Source organism: Pinus tabuliformis, chromosome 9, assembly GCF_031772625.1.
Source record: "Pinus tabuliformis cultivar Carrire ecotype Pingquan chromosome 9, CPIR1, whole genome shotgun sequence".
NCBI lineage: Eukaryota > Viridiplantae > Streptophyta > Pinopsida > Pinales > Pinaceae > Pinus > Pinus tabuliformis.
The window spans coordinates 1,242,878,030-1,242,895,165 of NC_142307.1; the positions used below are offsets into that span (position 1 = coordinate 1,242,878,030).

At 36.6% G+C, this 17,136-nt stretch overlaps 1 protein-coding gene across 1 annotated transcript; it reads left to right on the top strand.

The window, feature by feature from the left end:
• The first annotated feature begins 7,319 nt into the window (after positions 1–7,319).
• LOC149153073 (uncharacterized) lies at positions 7,320–11,233 on the top strand. Its single transcript, XM_089443689.1, has 2 exons — positions 7,320–7,404; positions 7,605–11,233. Exons 1-2 carry the CDS (start codon positions 7,320–7,322, stop codon positions 11,231–11,233), a joined length of 3,714 nt encoding a protein of 1,237 aa, XP_089299815.1.
• Positions 11,234–17,136: the final 5,903 nt, after the last annotated feature.

Consider the following 17,136-nt stretch of genomic DNA (forward strand, 5'->3'; position numbering starts at 1 on the left):
CCAGTTCCATCCATGTCTTGTTGTGGGAGTGAATAGATCTTCCAAGATGCACCCTTTTCCATATCGAGGTAGCGTCCAGGGGTTTAATTGTCTAAAAACTCAGTGGGACCTAGGGACTGGTCATGGGGATGGCTAGGAAGGATTCTAGGAAACCTTTAGTAGGTATAGAAGTTTTGTGTTGTGGGTTTCCATCGATTCCACTTCTTTAAGGTCACCTAGGAGGTTGAATCCATTATAGTGGCTTCTCATTGCCGGTTGGCCGGTTACTTGTGTAGATGTGGGATGAGGGTGTTACAAGAATTGACATGGGTATGTGAAAGACCCTTCATTAGTGTGTTGACTGAAGAAATTTGTATATGGTGTTAAGAAAGAACCTCGAGCATGGTATACAAATATGCATATTACATTAGCTCTCAGGGTTTCTAGATAAGCAATTTAGATCCTAATGTGTATAAGTTTAGGTATAATAATTCAATTCTACTAATAGTATTCTATGTATATGATTTAGTCATTATAGGGATATGAGACTTCTCCATTTTTGTGGTGAAATCTACCTTCCATGACAAATTTTCTATGAGAGATATGGGATGAAAGTGACTTTCAGAGAATTTACATCCATTTTTATTTACTCAACATTTTTGACCTAACCATAGAGGCACATCATCAAGAGATAAGGATATGGTGAAGATAAATCATGTGCCACAACAAATAAATAGGGTAAAAGGGGACAAGGTGTCACTGTAAAGATTCCGGGAAGATGTACCAAAAACGTTGCACTTGAGTCACTGGTGACAAGTGACCCTAACAATAATATGTGATTGTTTACGCTTCAAACCTGAAATAATTAAATAATAAAACCATGAAGAAAAAAGATTGTATGATATCCAAAACATGAAAGAACAAGAAAAATTGATGTGATAACCCAATAGACAAAGACTTTTTAAATGAAGAATAATTTTATTAAATACACCTAGTGAAGGAGATCTACAACAAGGGTCTGCAAATCCCCCTCTATGGTATGGGTCATTTGATATCCTTGTGTTTTAGCAATCTTATCTCTTACTCAATCTGTAAAAAAACCAAAACAAAGAATGGAACTCAAGTATGAGCTTGAATGTGCGAATACGATAGTGATGACAATGGTAATGCTCATGGTGAAGACTGAATGGAAAACTCTCTTATTTATAAAAACGTTTTGGGTTGATCTCAAAAATGGAAAATAATAAAATAATATTGACCAAATCAAGATCTAAGCATTAGGAATACTTTATTGTATTTTTTGGAGAAGCAAAATATATTCAAAATGGTCAAATATCTTTATTTAGAAATAATTAACAAATAAAATGATTTATTAATTATTTCATGAGGATTAAGAAAGGTGTGAAATTGAAATAACTATTAAATAGCGATTTAACAATTATTCCAAAAATAGAATTAATGAATAATAAATAAATGGTGATTTATTTGATTATTCGTAGGTGATTTAGTCAAATTTCACAAGGATTAATCATCAAATAATGATTTAATAACTATTCCTAGAGAAAATTAAATAAATAATGACTCATTCAATTATTCTCATGGGGTTTTTTTAGTTTTAATCACAAATAATTTAATAAAAATGGTTTACTAAATTATTTCCCATGGTGAAAGTGAGTTTATTATGGTAAAATTAATCCTACATGGTGTATTTCGATCCACCTAGTTAGAAATGTCTAGGTGATCATTTTTTAGTTGATAACACATTGGAAGGTCAAAAGGAAGAAAAAAGGAAACTGGTTAGATAAAAAGAAAAATATTAGTAGAAGAGAATATATAGTAATAGAATCTAAGCATAATATAATAGGGTAATAATCATTATAGATATTATTATCATATAGTAAGGTCTAAAATAAATAGAGCTCAAATATATGGCTAAAAAAACTTTTATATAATATGGTAGACATATCATATAACATAATATAATAAATATGTAATACTAAATATACTACAAAGTGGATAATAATAACAAATAAAATAGCAAAGGGAAAATAACAAGGAAAAAAATGAAATAAAACAAACAAGGAGACAAATAAAAGAAAGGGAGAAACCAAGAAGACAAGAAAAAAGAAAGAAAATAAGAAGAAAACCTTAAAGACATAAAACATGATAAAAAATAAAGGAAATATATGGACCAAAATAAAAAAAGGAAAGTAAGGAATATATCAAGGAATACTTTGTGAGAAATATGTTTTCGTTGATGTCGAAGGAGTTTTGATTGGTTGGCAAGGATCCCTAGTGTAATAGGTGGTTGCAAGCAGATTAGTGAGCAAGTGATTTATGGAGCATTATCTTTGGCTTAATTTTTACCTTTGATATTTAGCTCAAATGCTCTTGAAAACTACTCACATGGATAAAGCTTGAAAAATCCTTTCCAATGGTGTATACAATTCTGATAAAGACCTCAATGATCAAGAGTTATGGCTAGTCAAAGTTTATAGGTGAAAGGGTCAACATTGTAGGGCTTTGGGCCTCTCAGTTCTTTAAAAACCTTTTTCTTCATTATAAATTCATTTGTTGTCCCAAGAGATGTGAATAGTCCCTAATAATTGTTGTTAACATTCCCATTTTAACCATTTTTTAGATGGTACATTTTGTTGAAGGCCCTAGGGACCTGAGGGCCCAAGGTCTTGAGAGACGGGACTTTCCCTGTCAACTACATCACACATTTCACATCTCTCCCCACATGGCATCAGCGAAGTTATACAAGAATTGTGAGGTCCCGAGATTGAGACAACAATTCTCACATCAACTCCCATTTAACATGATTTCATGGACCTCGACCATAAATGTTTTATAAATGAACTATGAAAAAAAATCAAGGAACACCCCTCACCTTGACACAGATGAGATGGAATGAGGACACACGACACACTTTAGTTAGCTAATAGAGACAATGTCGACCAAATACTAAAGGACGGGTGAAATATAGGTGGATCAATGAGAAGATGACAAGTGGCATGATCTGGTAGGATGAGGACATGTGGTAGTTAAGGAAAGTGACACATGGCACACAGATTTTGCATTCTTGGGTGGCCAAGTGAGCCATATTTTGATGACATGTTGATCAATAAATGAGTGAGATGTGGAAATGAGTGGTGTAGGGATGACATCATCTCACATCAATGATTTTGGAAGTGGTAAGAAGTGGAAATAGGTGAGAGATAGAGGTGGAGATAGAAACTTCTCCATCAAAAGATGTGAAATTTCATTTCTTGCCTCAACGGTAATAATGAGGTGCAGGACAAGACCAAGGTTACCAAGAGGATAAGATGAAAGCATTCCTTCTAGTCAGTGTTCCATTAGACCTTGAAAAGAGTTCCCGGGGCTTGTCATGTGATTATTTTTTGTGTTATGTGACTATGGGGTGTATAGGGCTGATAACACATAATAGAGCACTTTGGTCCTTCAGGAATTTATCAATCACTATGAGAATATGACAGGGGAGTGCTTGTTTAAAAGGCCACTCTACAATCATGATTTTTGGTGTTTATCCCACGGTGGAAGGAGCCAGTGTTTAAAGCATACAAGGCTTACAAGATCGATCCATAGTCATGATTTAGTAGAGCTCTGTTATAATTGGTAGTAATGTGATATTAAGCACCTCGGTAAACTTAACTAAACAATTAACCACAATAAACTACCATTACTAGATTTAATGGAGAAGTTGGTGGATTTAGCTATATTTGGAAGTTTACTAAATATAGAGGTTATGATAAACCCTAATATTTCCTAGAATTCATTGTAAATAGTAATAAAACTCATTCTAAACTTTGAACAACATGCAGGGCTTGAATCTGAGTTGTTTATATGCAATAATTAGATAAATACTCTGAAAAATAAGAAAACAAGAAGTTAAATAAGAAATTAAATAATTTATTGAGTTGAAGTTAGCTAGAGGTAAGCACTAGAATTAGCAACTCAAATTTCTTTATAAGCAACAGATAATGAGAAAATGTATGAATTAATTAGAAGGTATTAGGTGTGAATTGTATTGGTATCTGAGGTGGTTGGAGATTGTGGTAAGTAGAGAGAGAATTATTTTGTATCAAGAAAGCCTTCATGAGTTGAGCATCAAATTTATATGAAAGATAGATATGGAGGGTGGTGCAAGTTGGTGCTTCCACCTTGTGGGTGTTAGCAAAACAATTAGAGGTTGGCGCTCCTTTTAGTGGGTGCTAATAAATTAGGGGTTAGTTCTCTTTTTAATGGGTGTTTATAAATCATGGGTTGAAGCTCCTTTTAGTTGGTGTTGATAAATCAAGGGTTGGTGCTCCTTTCATCTAGTGCTAATAAATCTGGAAGTGTTTGCTTCCTTCTAGTTGGTGCTAAAAAATATATTGTAACAACAATTTGAAGGTTACCTTTGAAAAAGGAATTAAGAAGAATATTGGTAGTATATCTTATGTATTTACGTGTTGCAAATATGTATGCTAATATGTGTTTCATATCTTGACTATTGTTGCTACTTACATCAATTGTTGTTAAATATATTGAAAAGTGTAAAGTGTCAATAGTTGTAAAATTTTGTCACAATACTAATTCACGCCCCACCCCCCAATTATTTTCATGGCTTAAAACATAATTAACCTGAGAGGAAACAACAATTTGAAGAGTAGGAGCATATATTTTACTTATCGTCCAGCCATAATCATGATTTATGTTTCTAGGTTGTTTCTTAATTTCAATGCCTTCCCCAATTTTCCTCATGGAATAATGGTTTACGTTGGATTAAGCAATAGTGTCCTCCATGAAGATGTGGTGTTTAGTGTTTCTAGAGTGATCAACTAGGGATACTCAGCCAAACCTATTATGTTTTAGGTCAACACCATGCTCCTTAACTCTAATATTTATAGAATGGATTTTTTCGTCAATATAATCCTTTCCACATGAGCATTGAGCTTTGTAAACACCTTCCTATTGCTTCATGTATATAGGATCTGTAAAATATTTTACAAAATTTCTTAATATTGTCATAGATTTGAATGTAGCATCATTTTTTAACATAAGGGTAGAATGTAGCTCGATGCAGGGAGGTTAAGCCCATTAACTACTATGACTTCAATAAAGAGATGATATAGAAGTTGTTAAATGACATATTCTAACTCAACATGCTTACTAGTAATAAATACATTTTTGTCACTTGAATTCCCATCAGAGGAGATGATCCAATCAAGTTATATGGTTGTTTACAGAATACAACCTCCAGAAAAGCACATTACTCAAATCAATGGGTAGATTACACCCTTAAATTGGTCAAATTAACCCTTGGGTAACCTTTCTCTATGTAAACTTCCTTAAGCCATTTCTTCCTAACCTAATACTAGGTCATCAACTAATAGATCTTGACCTTTCTATCAACTTTCATCACCATATAGAACTGGGTTTTGTTACTATTAGGTTAACCTTGCTCTCCTCCATCCCTAGATGTATCCAAATTCACTTACATTATATATATATATATATATATATATATATATATATATATATATATATATATATATATATATATATGACCATTGACATGTAAATACATCGACATGCTAGTCTTAATTAACAGAATCATATCTCCATTAAATAAGAGTCATTTGAGGTTCTATTAGCATTAATGGGTATGCATGATGAGGAAGCCTAAACTTCTTGAAAACCTAATGCATGATAACTAACTTATCATCATTCAATGCCTAATCCATCCTGACATGGAAGCATGCCATGTTTCCACCATGTTGACATGCCACGTCACCAAGGTATTCCCTTTTCCATGTCATTGTAACACATTGGTTCTATGTGAGCAAGCTAATTTAGTATGGCACAACATCATTAAGAACTATTGTTGGGTGCAGTATAGGGTCTATAAATGTACCAACATTTAATTTGTCAATCTGGATAGTTCGTGAACTTCGAGACGCAGCACTGGAAATGCTAGAGAAAGCCCTTGGCAACCTACGAAAAAAATTCTAGTCTATATTGCGTATTAATCTCATTAATAAATGAAATCCTACACTAAAAGAGAATTCGATAAAACACCAATCCAAACAATTAAATCATGTGAGAAATAAAAGGCAATTAACAATGCGAAAGGAAATTCAGAAAGGAAATCATAACTGGAAACCAAACAGTGTCGACACAATATCGAGAGACTATAAATGCTAGAAGGAATTCAAAAGCAATTCAAAATCATTCTACTTGTACTAATTTTGCTTGTACTAATTCTGTGTGAAATTAACTTGAAAGCATCGGCAAGTAAATCTATTGCGTAAATAACTTATGAAAGAAATTAAATTAATATGAATCTCTCGCCTTCCTTGTCCCTGAAAATGAATCATGTAGAACTGTCCAGAAGTTTATGGGGAAACTACAATAGCAATTAAACATTATCGGTGTCGAACATAGTGCAATTTCCTTTTTATAAATGTCAGCTTTCAAAACCATAAATACTCAAGTCGATCTGAGGTTTTGGAATATTAATTAAATGGATCTGGATCAACTCAGGTTGAATGTTAGATCTCATAAAGGCAAAGATGATCTAGATGAAATTTGATAAGAAGAAATCTCCAAGCACAACCCTTGATGCAACAAATGAAATAGAAACAATTTGCATCAAATCAAATTAACTTTAAAATTGAAGATAAAGTATTGCAGCAAATTAAATGACATTAACTTGAAGAAGGAAAAGAGACTAAAAGTGTTTAAATAAACTCGCACAGTAAATAATAATCTAAATGCTAGTTAAGTAAGAACTATAGAGTAGTTTTGAGTTGGTCCGGCAGCCAAACCAACCAGCTCACACCCTCGATTAACCTGGTTCACACAGTAATAAAAATCATTAGATGCAATATATGAATAGACAAAGCATGGATGAAAATTGCTTCTATTAATTCTTGAAAACACAATCTTTTACATCAAGCAGACAACATCCAACTCCAACAAGATGAGAGGAGCAATCCACTGGTGATAAACGCATGACGCTACATTGGGACAACTCCTCTTCCCTTCGTGCACATTGCCTCTAGCTTGATCGATTTCCTAATTCCTATCTGTCTAATCAATTGACTAGCTTATGTTTTCTCAAGTTGATTTCTTATATAGACATCGAATTACATGTTGGGCCTTTTAATTCAGCCAATTAAAATATAGAAGATTATTACATTTAACAATTTTCCAAAATAAGAATTAGTTCGAAATTGAGTGTCGAAAGAGGGAATGGTTCTGCTAAATCGTTCCTCTTTTCCTAGAGTAGGTGTTGCTGGAAGGTGCAATTAACTACCCTTCAATTCCACATAATGAGTTTCCCAGTCACTGCTACATCCCTCGTGGCCTTCAGATACGGTGCTGGAAGATTTAGTCAGAATGGATTCCTAGCCAAGGGTAATCTTGCCACTGAGCAATATTCAACACAAATGAGAAATGGATTCACAAACTCTATGGGCAATATCTCTGGAATATAAAGTGGCAACAATGCAGAAGAGAATACACATGGAATAATAGACGTCTGGGACCAGGTAACATTATGGAAAGGCTGGACAGAATCTTGATTAATGTTTCTCTTCTCTCAAATTTTGCTGCAGGACATTCTAAAATTCTAAGCGCTACAGCTTCAGACCATTCCCCCATTCTCCTAACGTTGGACCCACATGCCAACCTGGGACCAATCCCTTTCAGATACAATCCTCTATGGAAGGATAGCATCAAGACTGAATCTATTATAGCAGAAACATGGAAGAAACATGTTGAAGGATCCCCAAATTATATTTGGGAAACTAAAATTCGAAACATAAGGAAAGCCCTTAAGGATTGGGCAAAAACTAGCTACCAAGAACCAGAAAAAATCAAAGGAAAATTGCAGCAGAGCTTGGAAGAGATACAAAAAAAAATAGAAGAGCAAGGATTTACTAATCAGCTCAAAGACAAGGAATGGGAAATGCAGGAACAGCTCACTCAAATCAAGAGAGCAGAAGAAGTCAAATGGAGGCTTAAGTCGCAAGAAACATGGTTAAAAGAAGGGGACAAAAATACAGCATACTTTCACAAGCAGGCCACCGTAAAAAAGTCAAGAAACATTGTGACCTCTATCACTGACAGTCAAGGCAGCAGGCATGACGACCAGGACTCTATCAAAGAGGCAGCCTTCCATCACTTCAAGAACCTCCTCACTGAAAATGGAGACGCTCGGGACTACACGACCTTTCTCCAACACCTTCCAAGGAAAATTACGGCTGAAGAAAATGAAAGGATGAATAGAGAAATAACAGAGGAAGAGGTTAAAAAAGCCATCTGGACTCTTCAACCAGACAAATCTCCAGGTCCAGATGGCTTCTCCATTAATTTCTACAGAGACCACTGGTATTTGATAAAAAAAGACTTGGTTAAGATGATGAAAGGAATTCAAAGGAAAAAAAAAATGGGGGGGTTCACTAATTCAACATATCTCGCCCTCATCCCCAAGGAATCCAGGCCCACCTCCTTTTCCAGGTTCAGGCCTATCTCCTTGTGCAATACATCTTATAATATCTTCGCAAAAATCATAGCTGCTAGACTTCAACCATTGCTGCCTACTATTATATCCGAAAATCAGGGCGACTTCATGGCTAACAGGCAGATTCATGATTCCATCACCTTGGTTCAAGAAGCTATTCATTCTAGCACCTCCAGACAAGAGAAAGGTTTCGTCCTCAAGCTAGATTTAGCTAACGCATTTGACCGAGTCAGGCACTCCTTCTTGTACGCTGTCATGGGAAAAATGGGCTTCAGCCCTGAATTCATAAGCACCATAGCTGCATGCATCACTGGCCCTTGGATCTCGCCTCTCATCAATGGCCGCCCCTGTGAATCATTTCAATCCTCAAGAGGCCTAAGGCAAGGATGCCCTCTCTCTCCCTATCTCTTTATCATGATGGCGGAATCCTTCAGCAGCAACCTTGATCACAAGCGAAGAGTAGGCCTTATCTCGGGCATCAAGTATGGGAATGGAGTTAAAAATATCAATCATTCACAATTCGCTGATGATACCTTGCTAATTGGCGGGGCCTCCACAACAATAGCAAGGCGCTTCAAATCTATCCTTGATCAATTTATGGAGTGCTCTGGAGGCGAAGTCAATCTTCATAAAAGCTGCATCTACGGATGGAACATCTCCAGCCAAACAGCTCACAACATTGCTAATATATTTGGAGTTGCCCACAAAGAAACCTGGGACCACTTCACATATCTAGGAATGCCAGTTACCTTGGGCGCTCTTAAAGCATCCACCTGGAGTGAAGTAATTGACAAAGTTAAAAGAAAGGTGCAACAATGGGGAACTCAATGGCTCAACCCAGCGGGTAGATTAATCTTGCTTAAATCAGGTATTTCCTCCTTACCATTATATCGCTTCACTCTTTATCATGCTCCAGCTTCATTCCATAACAAGCTAGAAATTGCGCTCCGTAACTTTTTATGGCAAGGAGGGAGACAAGATAAAAGCAGATTCAATTTGGTCAATTGGAGAACTGTAATCCAATCACCAGACAGAGGTGGATTGGGAATCAGAATGCCTAAATTACTGAACCTTGCCTTTGGAATTAAAATGGCTTGGAGGCTCATCAGTGAACCTAAAGCATGGTGGAAACAGGTTTTCGAATGCAAGTATCTTACAAACAGCAGGCAAAGATTACTTGAATCTGATATTCCAACTCGGGACTCCACCAAAATATGGCAACTTTGTAAGAAAGCAATCCCCATTCTTACCCAAAACACTTCAAAAATTCCAGGGGATGGGAGCAGCATTAATTATGCCACTGATAAAATTATGGGTCTTCAACCAACAAATTCTGTAGAAGAAGCCATTCCCATTATTCATTACCTGCACAGTAAGGGCATTCAGAGGTTGGATCAAATTTCAAAATGGGACGAAGAGAGCGGAGCTTGGCTTAGCTGGGAATTTCCGGATATTCCTCCACACTTGGGCTCTAGCTTACAAGCTCTTATAAAAAACCTCCAAAACCGAGCGCCAATTAAAAAAGGAGCTCTAGATGGACTCAGATGGGACCCCACGGGCTCAGGGTATACCATTAAATCTGGCTATCAATTCATCTGCAATAGCACCTATCAATCTCCGGTTTGGAACCAATGGCGGATAATCTGGAAATCTGAGGCCATCCCAAAGGTCAAATTTTTCATCTGGCTGCTGCTTAAAGGGAAAATTCTCACCTCGGAAAATTTAAAAAAAAGAGGGATACATGGTCCCTCCATCTGCCCCAACTGCTGCTCTGAGGAGGAGACCATCCACCATCTTTTTCTTGAATGTGCCTTTGCGAAGAGATGTTGGACTATAATGGCCAAACTCGGCGAATTAAACTGGCAGCCCCAGCAAAACATAGCTGAGACAATTCTATATTGGAGAAGGAATTGCCCTTGGAAAGATAAGCGGAGCAAGATAGTCAAAAGAACCTGGGACATCATCCCTCATAATCTTCTCTGGAAGATCTGGATCACTAGAAACAAGAAAATTTTTCAAAACCAAGAAGGCAATGCTAGAATAACTTGTAGAAGTGCTCATCTTCTAGCGCAGGAAACAATAGTTGTCAAAAGCGCGGATATCATCAAAGTCACCGATCATACTACTGAGGAAAGAATCATGATCAGTCATATTCTAGACAGTGCAGGCCAACACCACAGCATGCAGAGAAGGAGCGTGAATCCAAACCACAAGACCAAGCAATGGGAAATAAGACTCCCATCTCAGGAATTCAAGAGATGGATGACGAGCAATAACTATCCAATTTTACTCTTTGACGGGGCCTCTAAGTCCAATCCAGGACCTGCAGGAGCAGGAGGAGTTATTCTAGATGAGAAAGGAGAAGAAATAAGTAGCTATGAATGGAGCTTAGGAGTCAAAACAAATAATATTGCGGAGGCGCTTGCTCTGTTCCAAGGTTTGCAGCAACTGCAAAAAAGGGGAATCAAAAAGGCAATCGTGCTAGGAGACTTTGCGATTGTCATAGGATATATGAATCATCACAGACCGTCATCAAATAGCAGCCTCCAACAACACCTCTGCCGCATCAATCTCCTCACTGATCACTTCAATTCAATCCGCTTCTATCATATTCTGCGCACACACAACGGGGCAGCTGACAGGCATGCCAATAAAGCCGTCGGATGTCAAGAGGGAACCCTAAGGCACAGTCAGCAATCCACCTTTCAACCTCTGCCATGAATAAGGCGATCTCTGACAAAACCCAAATGTGCAACTCCAACAAGCGTGCGGGAGGTATGGTATCTACAGATTTCGGGCGTTCGAAAGGCCTAATCAATCAGCTGCAGAACTCGTCCAGCAGCCCATTTGCAATCCCAAGCAAATTTCAAAATCTCCGAGGACTGACCAAGGATCTCGACGCCTCAGACAATCGTGCCAGAAAACCACCAAAATATTTTATTGCAGCAGAGAATCGGTCCTCTGATAAGAAAGCAGGAAGCCGCAGGCGGATTCAATCTTTAAATAGGAGTGCAGGAACCCAGAATTTACATCATAAAATCCCAAATCATCTCTGTGAAGTTGAAGGAAGCAATCAGAGCCAGCAGCGACATAGAAGAGGTGCCTTGGTATCGTTCTCATTTCCCCTGCTCTTTATTTTTCTAACCTATCTTTTGGATTATTACAGGATCAGATCTGAAGTATCGATCAAGAGCTTCAGCAGCCCTCCTTCTATCTCCTCCGTTCCCCTGTCAGCGCCTCTGCCGATCGACGAAATTTGGCTCTTCAACCCGCTCCCCTCACTAGCTCTCCCCTGGCTATTTTCCCCTTTCTTCTTTTCATCTCAACTCCCTGAGAGTCATCTCCCTGCCCCCTTAACCGCGAAGTTGAGTTTCGGGCCTTTGTTCTCCCGCGGCGGTAGCTTATTTAGATCAGACTCCAATCCGCGGCCCCCTCTCCTTTGTATTCTCACAGAGCCCTTAGGCATCTCTCGTGGCTCTGTCTTTTTCATAATCAATCCCTATCCTGTGATGGCGCGTTCTGAGGAATGTTTTCACTGCCGAGACCTTCAAGCTGAATTTGATGAGGTCAGATCTCAACAGCGAATTCTGGAAGATCAAGTGCGAAATATGGAAGCTAGGCACGCAGAAAAGATCCACTGTCTGGAAGGAAAATTTGAGGAGCAGTTCAGGAACCTCCATGCTAAATACCGTACAGAAATGGGATTGTTTCTCCAAAGGGTTCACTCGCTTCAGGACCAGTTCAACGGGCTTAGCAACAGATGCATCCATGCCGAGGAATCATTGGCAATTATAAGAGACATTTTGGAAGCCAAGCAGAAAGACAAATCAACTTCTTCAAGCGTCAAACCAATGGAAGCAGATCAGCACCCAGAGGACTCTACCGCGAGGAATATCAGTCATATTTCCATCGATTAAATCATGTATTGCAAATGCAAAATTTTGTGTCTTCAGTTTGTTCGAATATACAGTAGTACTAGCTCTTTAGTAGTCCGTATTTTAAGAATCCATCTTAGGGATAGGGACCTTATTCTCTATCCTTGGTTTTGTAATGCTCCCGCAGCAATCCTTGTATGGCTTTATGCCTCAGCACTTTTTTCAATCAATACATAGCATCCGAATTTGTAAAAAAAAAAAAAAAAACAATGCAGAAGAGATGTCAATACTAATATCAGAAAGAAACCGACATGTTGTGGCACTCAGAAAAGCACCGATATCACATCGAATTGAAATGGCCTCCTCCTGCAATGCACCTCCAGTAAATGATCCAACAGTGGTACCAGAAGGTTTAGATTTTCCATATGCCATCGTACACTCGGATGGAGGTGCGCTTGCAACGTAGGCACTGAGTAACAATACCAACACTTTCCACAGCTGTGCACCTCCAGTTATTGATTGAACTACTGGAAACTTGACTTTCTAATCAATCAATTTGATGCGCAGAGATAATAGGGAGATATCAATTAACTTTCATTGATATGGGGCCCAAGTTATGTGCTCAAATGCCAAGCACCCCTTTCCACCAAAGTTAAATTCCGTATCAGTTTCCTTAATTATCAGCATATTATATCATAATTACCATCTTCATAATAACCTAGCTCATCCATTTTGAATCCTAATGCAGTTTCTACTAAGAGAAGCAGAAGGCATGTTCGAGCATAAGTTCCAATTGCAAGGGGTGAAATAATAGTCAATATAAATGAAACCAACAAGATACTGTCATCGTAGCTTCAAGACTGACATTTGGCTTTACTATGAGCTTGAGGCCTAACACTGATCGAGTGAGGACCTTTATAGACATTGAGGTAAAATCAGTCTCGTGTCGATAATCAAGGCCATCTCTCCACTCCGGCAAGTATGTCAAGGGCATGTCTTGTCGTGCCATCTGCAACATGCTCTTTCATGTGCTGAGGGCTTGCCAAAGTGTGCAGTCCGTGTATCTTGCCCAAAAATATTGGCCACAATTCGAGCCCCATGAACTGGAGGGTTTGAGTATAGGCACAACTTCAACCGCAATGATATCAGTGTAAGAGTTTTCATCCTGCTAATAAAATACCACTGCCTTCATGAACAGAGCATAAGACCAAGTTTGAGTTCATCATAGTGCAGGAAGCCATAAAATGGTGCAGGCACATCCCAAAGTATAATCAAACTGGTTTTAATCCTACGACATACAAACCTTAATTAAACTCTCACTAATGCTATTTTAATCTTGTTAAAACAAAGATTTAATAAATAATCTTTGAAAATAATCATTTAGCCAATCGACAACATGAGAGAAATAAATAAAAATAAGACAAAATGGAGACCCAACAACTATCCTTAATGATGTCACCTCTTCATGCTTTCTCTCTAATCTAGTAGTCAGCTATCCACTAATAGACATGATTATGTAATATGATGGGCTTCTCATTTTCTGTTGGTATCAAGCCAGTTACGATGACAATGTAATGGATGTACTCTTGACACCCAACACCTGATAACTTGATACACAAAAAACTAACTTCCAATTGCTAGGGATCCCCCATATATCTACTAATGCTCTGTTTATCGATTCTTTGGCCCACGTGGATAAATTATGTGCATAGGATATTAGCTTCACACTCCTTCTCCTGATCTAATAATGGAAAAAATAGATAGAGGGTTATCTACCAACTGATAGAGATATCGAGTTTGTCAATATTGACAACTTATGATGAGTGCCTTCCAAGTCTCTTCTTGACACACGATATGTGATACCTTGTATCCTAATATCTTCCCTCCTGGGCTAATCCCATCTTGGCTAAGATTTTGTTCACAACCCATTTTCTAATTATATTATTCAGGGCTAGGTCTAAAGACCCCAAACCCCAAAGTCTAACACTCTCACTCACTACTACCTCCCTTTTCAACTAATAATGAATTAAAAGGGACAAAATTGTCTTTGTCGGATGATAGACATGTTATATTTTGTTAGTATTGGGGGGTTGATGTAAGATGTTATTCGAAAAACTCTCGATACCTTAGGGCCTAATAGTATGATGCTCTAAAATCGATGGCCCAATGGCCCAAAAATGTCAATATTATAGTATCTCTAGGACATAACTACCATTGACAATGTGGTTAGAAACTAAGGAGAAAGGCCCTTACTTCCAAATTTCCACCTTTCATCCATACAACCACAAAAGTATAAAAGGGGTAAGTCCCTAAAATTTCAAGGCTCCATCCTTGAATTTATCCAAGTTTTTTTTATAGGATCTCAAGCTAGTTTTAGAGAACTAAAACTCCGTGTAACAAGGAAAATAACTTTTTAGAGAACTCAAATTGTTTGTAATGAGGAAAATAACTTTCCCAAATTCTTGTGAACATTCATCAAAATTGATTATTATCTGAATAAAATTTATCTCACATTAATAAAGAGAAACCAAAGGTCAATTTTCCAATTACTAGTTGTGATACTATATAACAGAATTATCTAATGGCCAACTAAATCACGTTATTTCTTACTGTCTTAGCTGATATTTAGATATAGTATGTAATTAAAGTTGATCATTATCAAATTTATGATGCAATTGTCTATAATGCGACTTTTTGGAAGCCTTTCCGGTGGGTTTTTCCGGTCAAAATCCGGCAGCAATTTATTGGAATCGCAAGTTTGATAGCTAGTTTCTGCACAATCAAAGCGTCCTAGGGGTTTTCCAGGGTGCTAAATCCAAATATGTAGTTAAAAACCCATTTTAACTGCAACAAATCAAGATTTAACCTCAATTTCTTCTGCCAGATTCCGTCACTGGAATCTCCAAAAAATCGCATTATAGACAACTCCATTTATGATTCGTAAGGGTGGAAAATATATCCATGTATGCAAGTTGATCCCATTAACTACTACCACTCGAGTGAAAGTATGGTAGAGGAGTTCTAACTCAACATGTGCTTACCAAATATATATACATTTTTATCACTTAAATGCCCATCGCAAGAAATGGTACAATTAAGCTTTAGCTTTGACGTTTGGTGTACTGAAGCGGGAAAAGGAAGGGATGGAGGTCTGTGGCCAACACATAAATGAGCTAGCCAAGTTCGATGATCCTTTATAAGATCTAGCCACTAAAATAGTGCATCGATCAAAGTAGCAAAAAAAAAATACACCAAAAGAGTACCTTAAATAATAAAAGTTTTTATCTCACAACTAATATCACTAGAGAAGGGATAAACAAATATATGTATGAACAAATATTTACTCAAAAATAGCTCATTGATACAATATAATGGTATATTAAAAGAAAACTATTTAAAATTAAAATTAAAAAATATCTATTTATTTTTTTCAAACTAATTTATGTTAAATCACTTCCAATGTTAAATGAAAGATATCTTACCATCTATCATATAATATAATATAATATATTTACATATAAAATAAATTTCTAAGTTAACGTAGTCATAAAGCTTATATTTTTATTCACGACATAGAAAATCTAAACCATTTAGATAGACAAATACAATTATATACCAAAAGAAACGACGTGAATATTAAAATACATCCCATTAAGAAACCAATAACAATCTTTAAAAATCCAATTAATATGGACTATTTAATATAAAGATATGGGCTAAAATATGTCCAAAGTTCAATGGCTATAGAAATTAAGGTGAAATATGATAAAAAATAATCAAATTGTTTAAAAAAATAAAAATTGCTAAAAACTTAAAATGAAAATATGTTAAATGTGTTTAAAAGATATAAATATAGAGAGAAAATGATGAATTATAGTATATTAATAGTATGTTAAATAAGGGTATATGATATATGAAATTATATAAAAATGTAACAAATATATATATTTATTTCTAATATTATTTATTTTATAAATATGTCAATTTATAATGTTGTTGGCTTTAGTTATTATTTGAAAATAATTTTAATAGAGCTGGTTTATTTGGTTGAAAAATATAATGAGTTTTATAAATTATTTAAATATTTAAGGTAAATTGAGTATAAAAAGTTACTATTATAAGTATATGTAATTTCATAATATTTAATTATGTGGTGGTTTGAGTTGGGGAGTTGAGGGAGTAGAGGGTTAGGCGGTTGGAGCTCTAATCACCTTAGCGCTTTGGATTGTTCTTCTGTCCCATTCGACTTGTCAGGATCATTCTTTTACATTGGTGTTATTGATGGTGTTGTATGTGAGTTCTCTCTTTATGTTGGGGTGTGTGCTCACGTTTACTTTCATCAGATATCTCTATTGTCATTGGTTCTTTTGCTCTAGGGTTTGGATTCTAGTCAGTGTTTATCGTCGCCTTGTTCTCATGTTGCAGTTTCCTATGGCCCATCTTTGGTGTTGTGTTTGTTAGTGCTTACGTTGAGGTCACCACTAGACATGATGGGTTTTTTGGCCTTGTTTGTTTTTATGCTTGGATTATGGATTGAGTTATAGTCCTTTGCTTTTGGGGTCTGCCATGTAGCCAACGTTAATGTTTCGAGGCTCAATCTCAACTGCTCTCTTTCTACCACTTATGGCCTTGCATTATGGGATTTGTTTGTGGATCTTCATGCATGTATTGTTTTGTTTTCTGGTCAAATTACGATCAACATGTTATTGGGGGTTTCAACCTCAAGTCTTCTTCTTCGCAGGTTCCTTC

Excerpts from the sequence above, each read along its gene's own strand:
- LOC149153073 (XM_089443689.1), top strand. The coding sequence starts at position 7,320 with ATGAGTTTCCCAGTCACTGCTACATCCCTCGTGGCCTTCAGATACGGT. Across the intron at positions 7,405-7,604 it reads GAATGGATTCCTAGCCAAGG|GACATTCTAAAATTCTAAGC; the intron begins GTAATCTTGCCA and ends ATTTTGCTGCAG.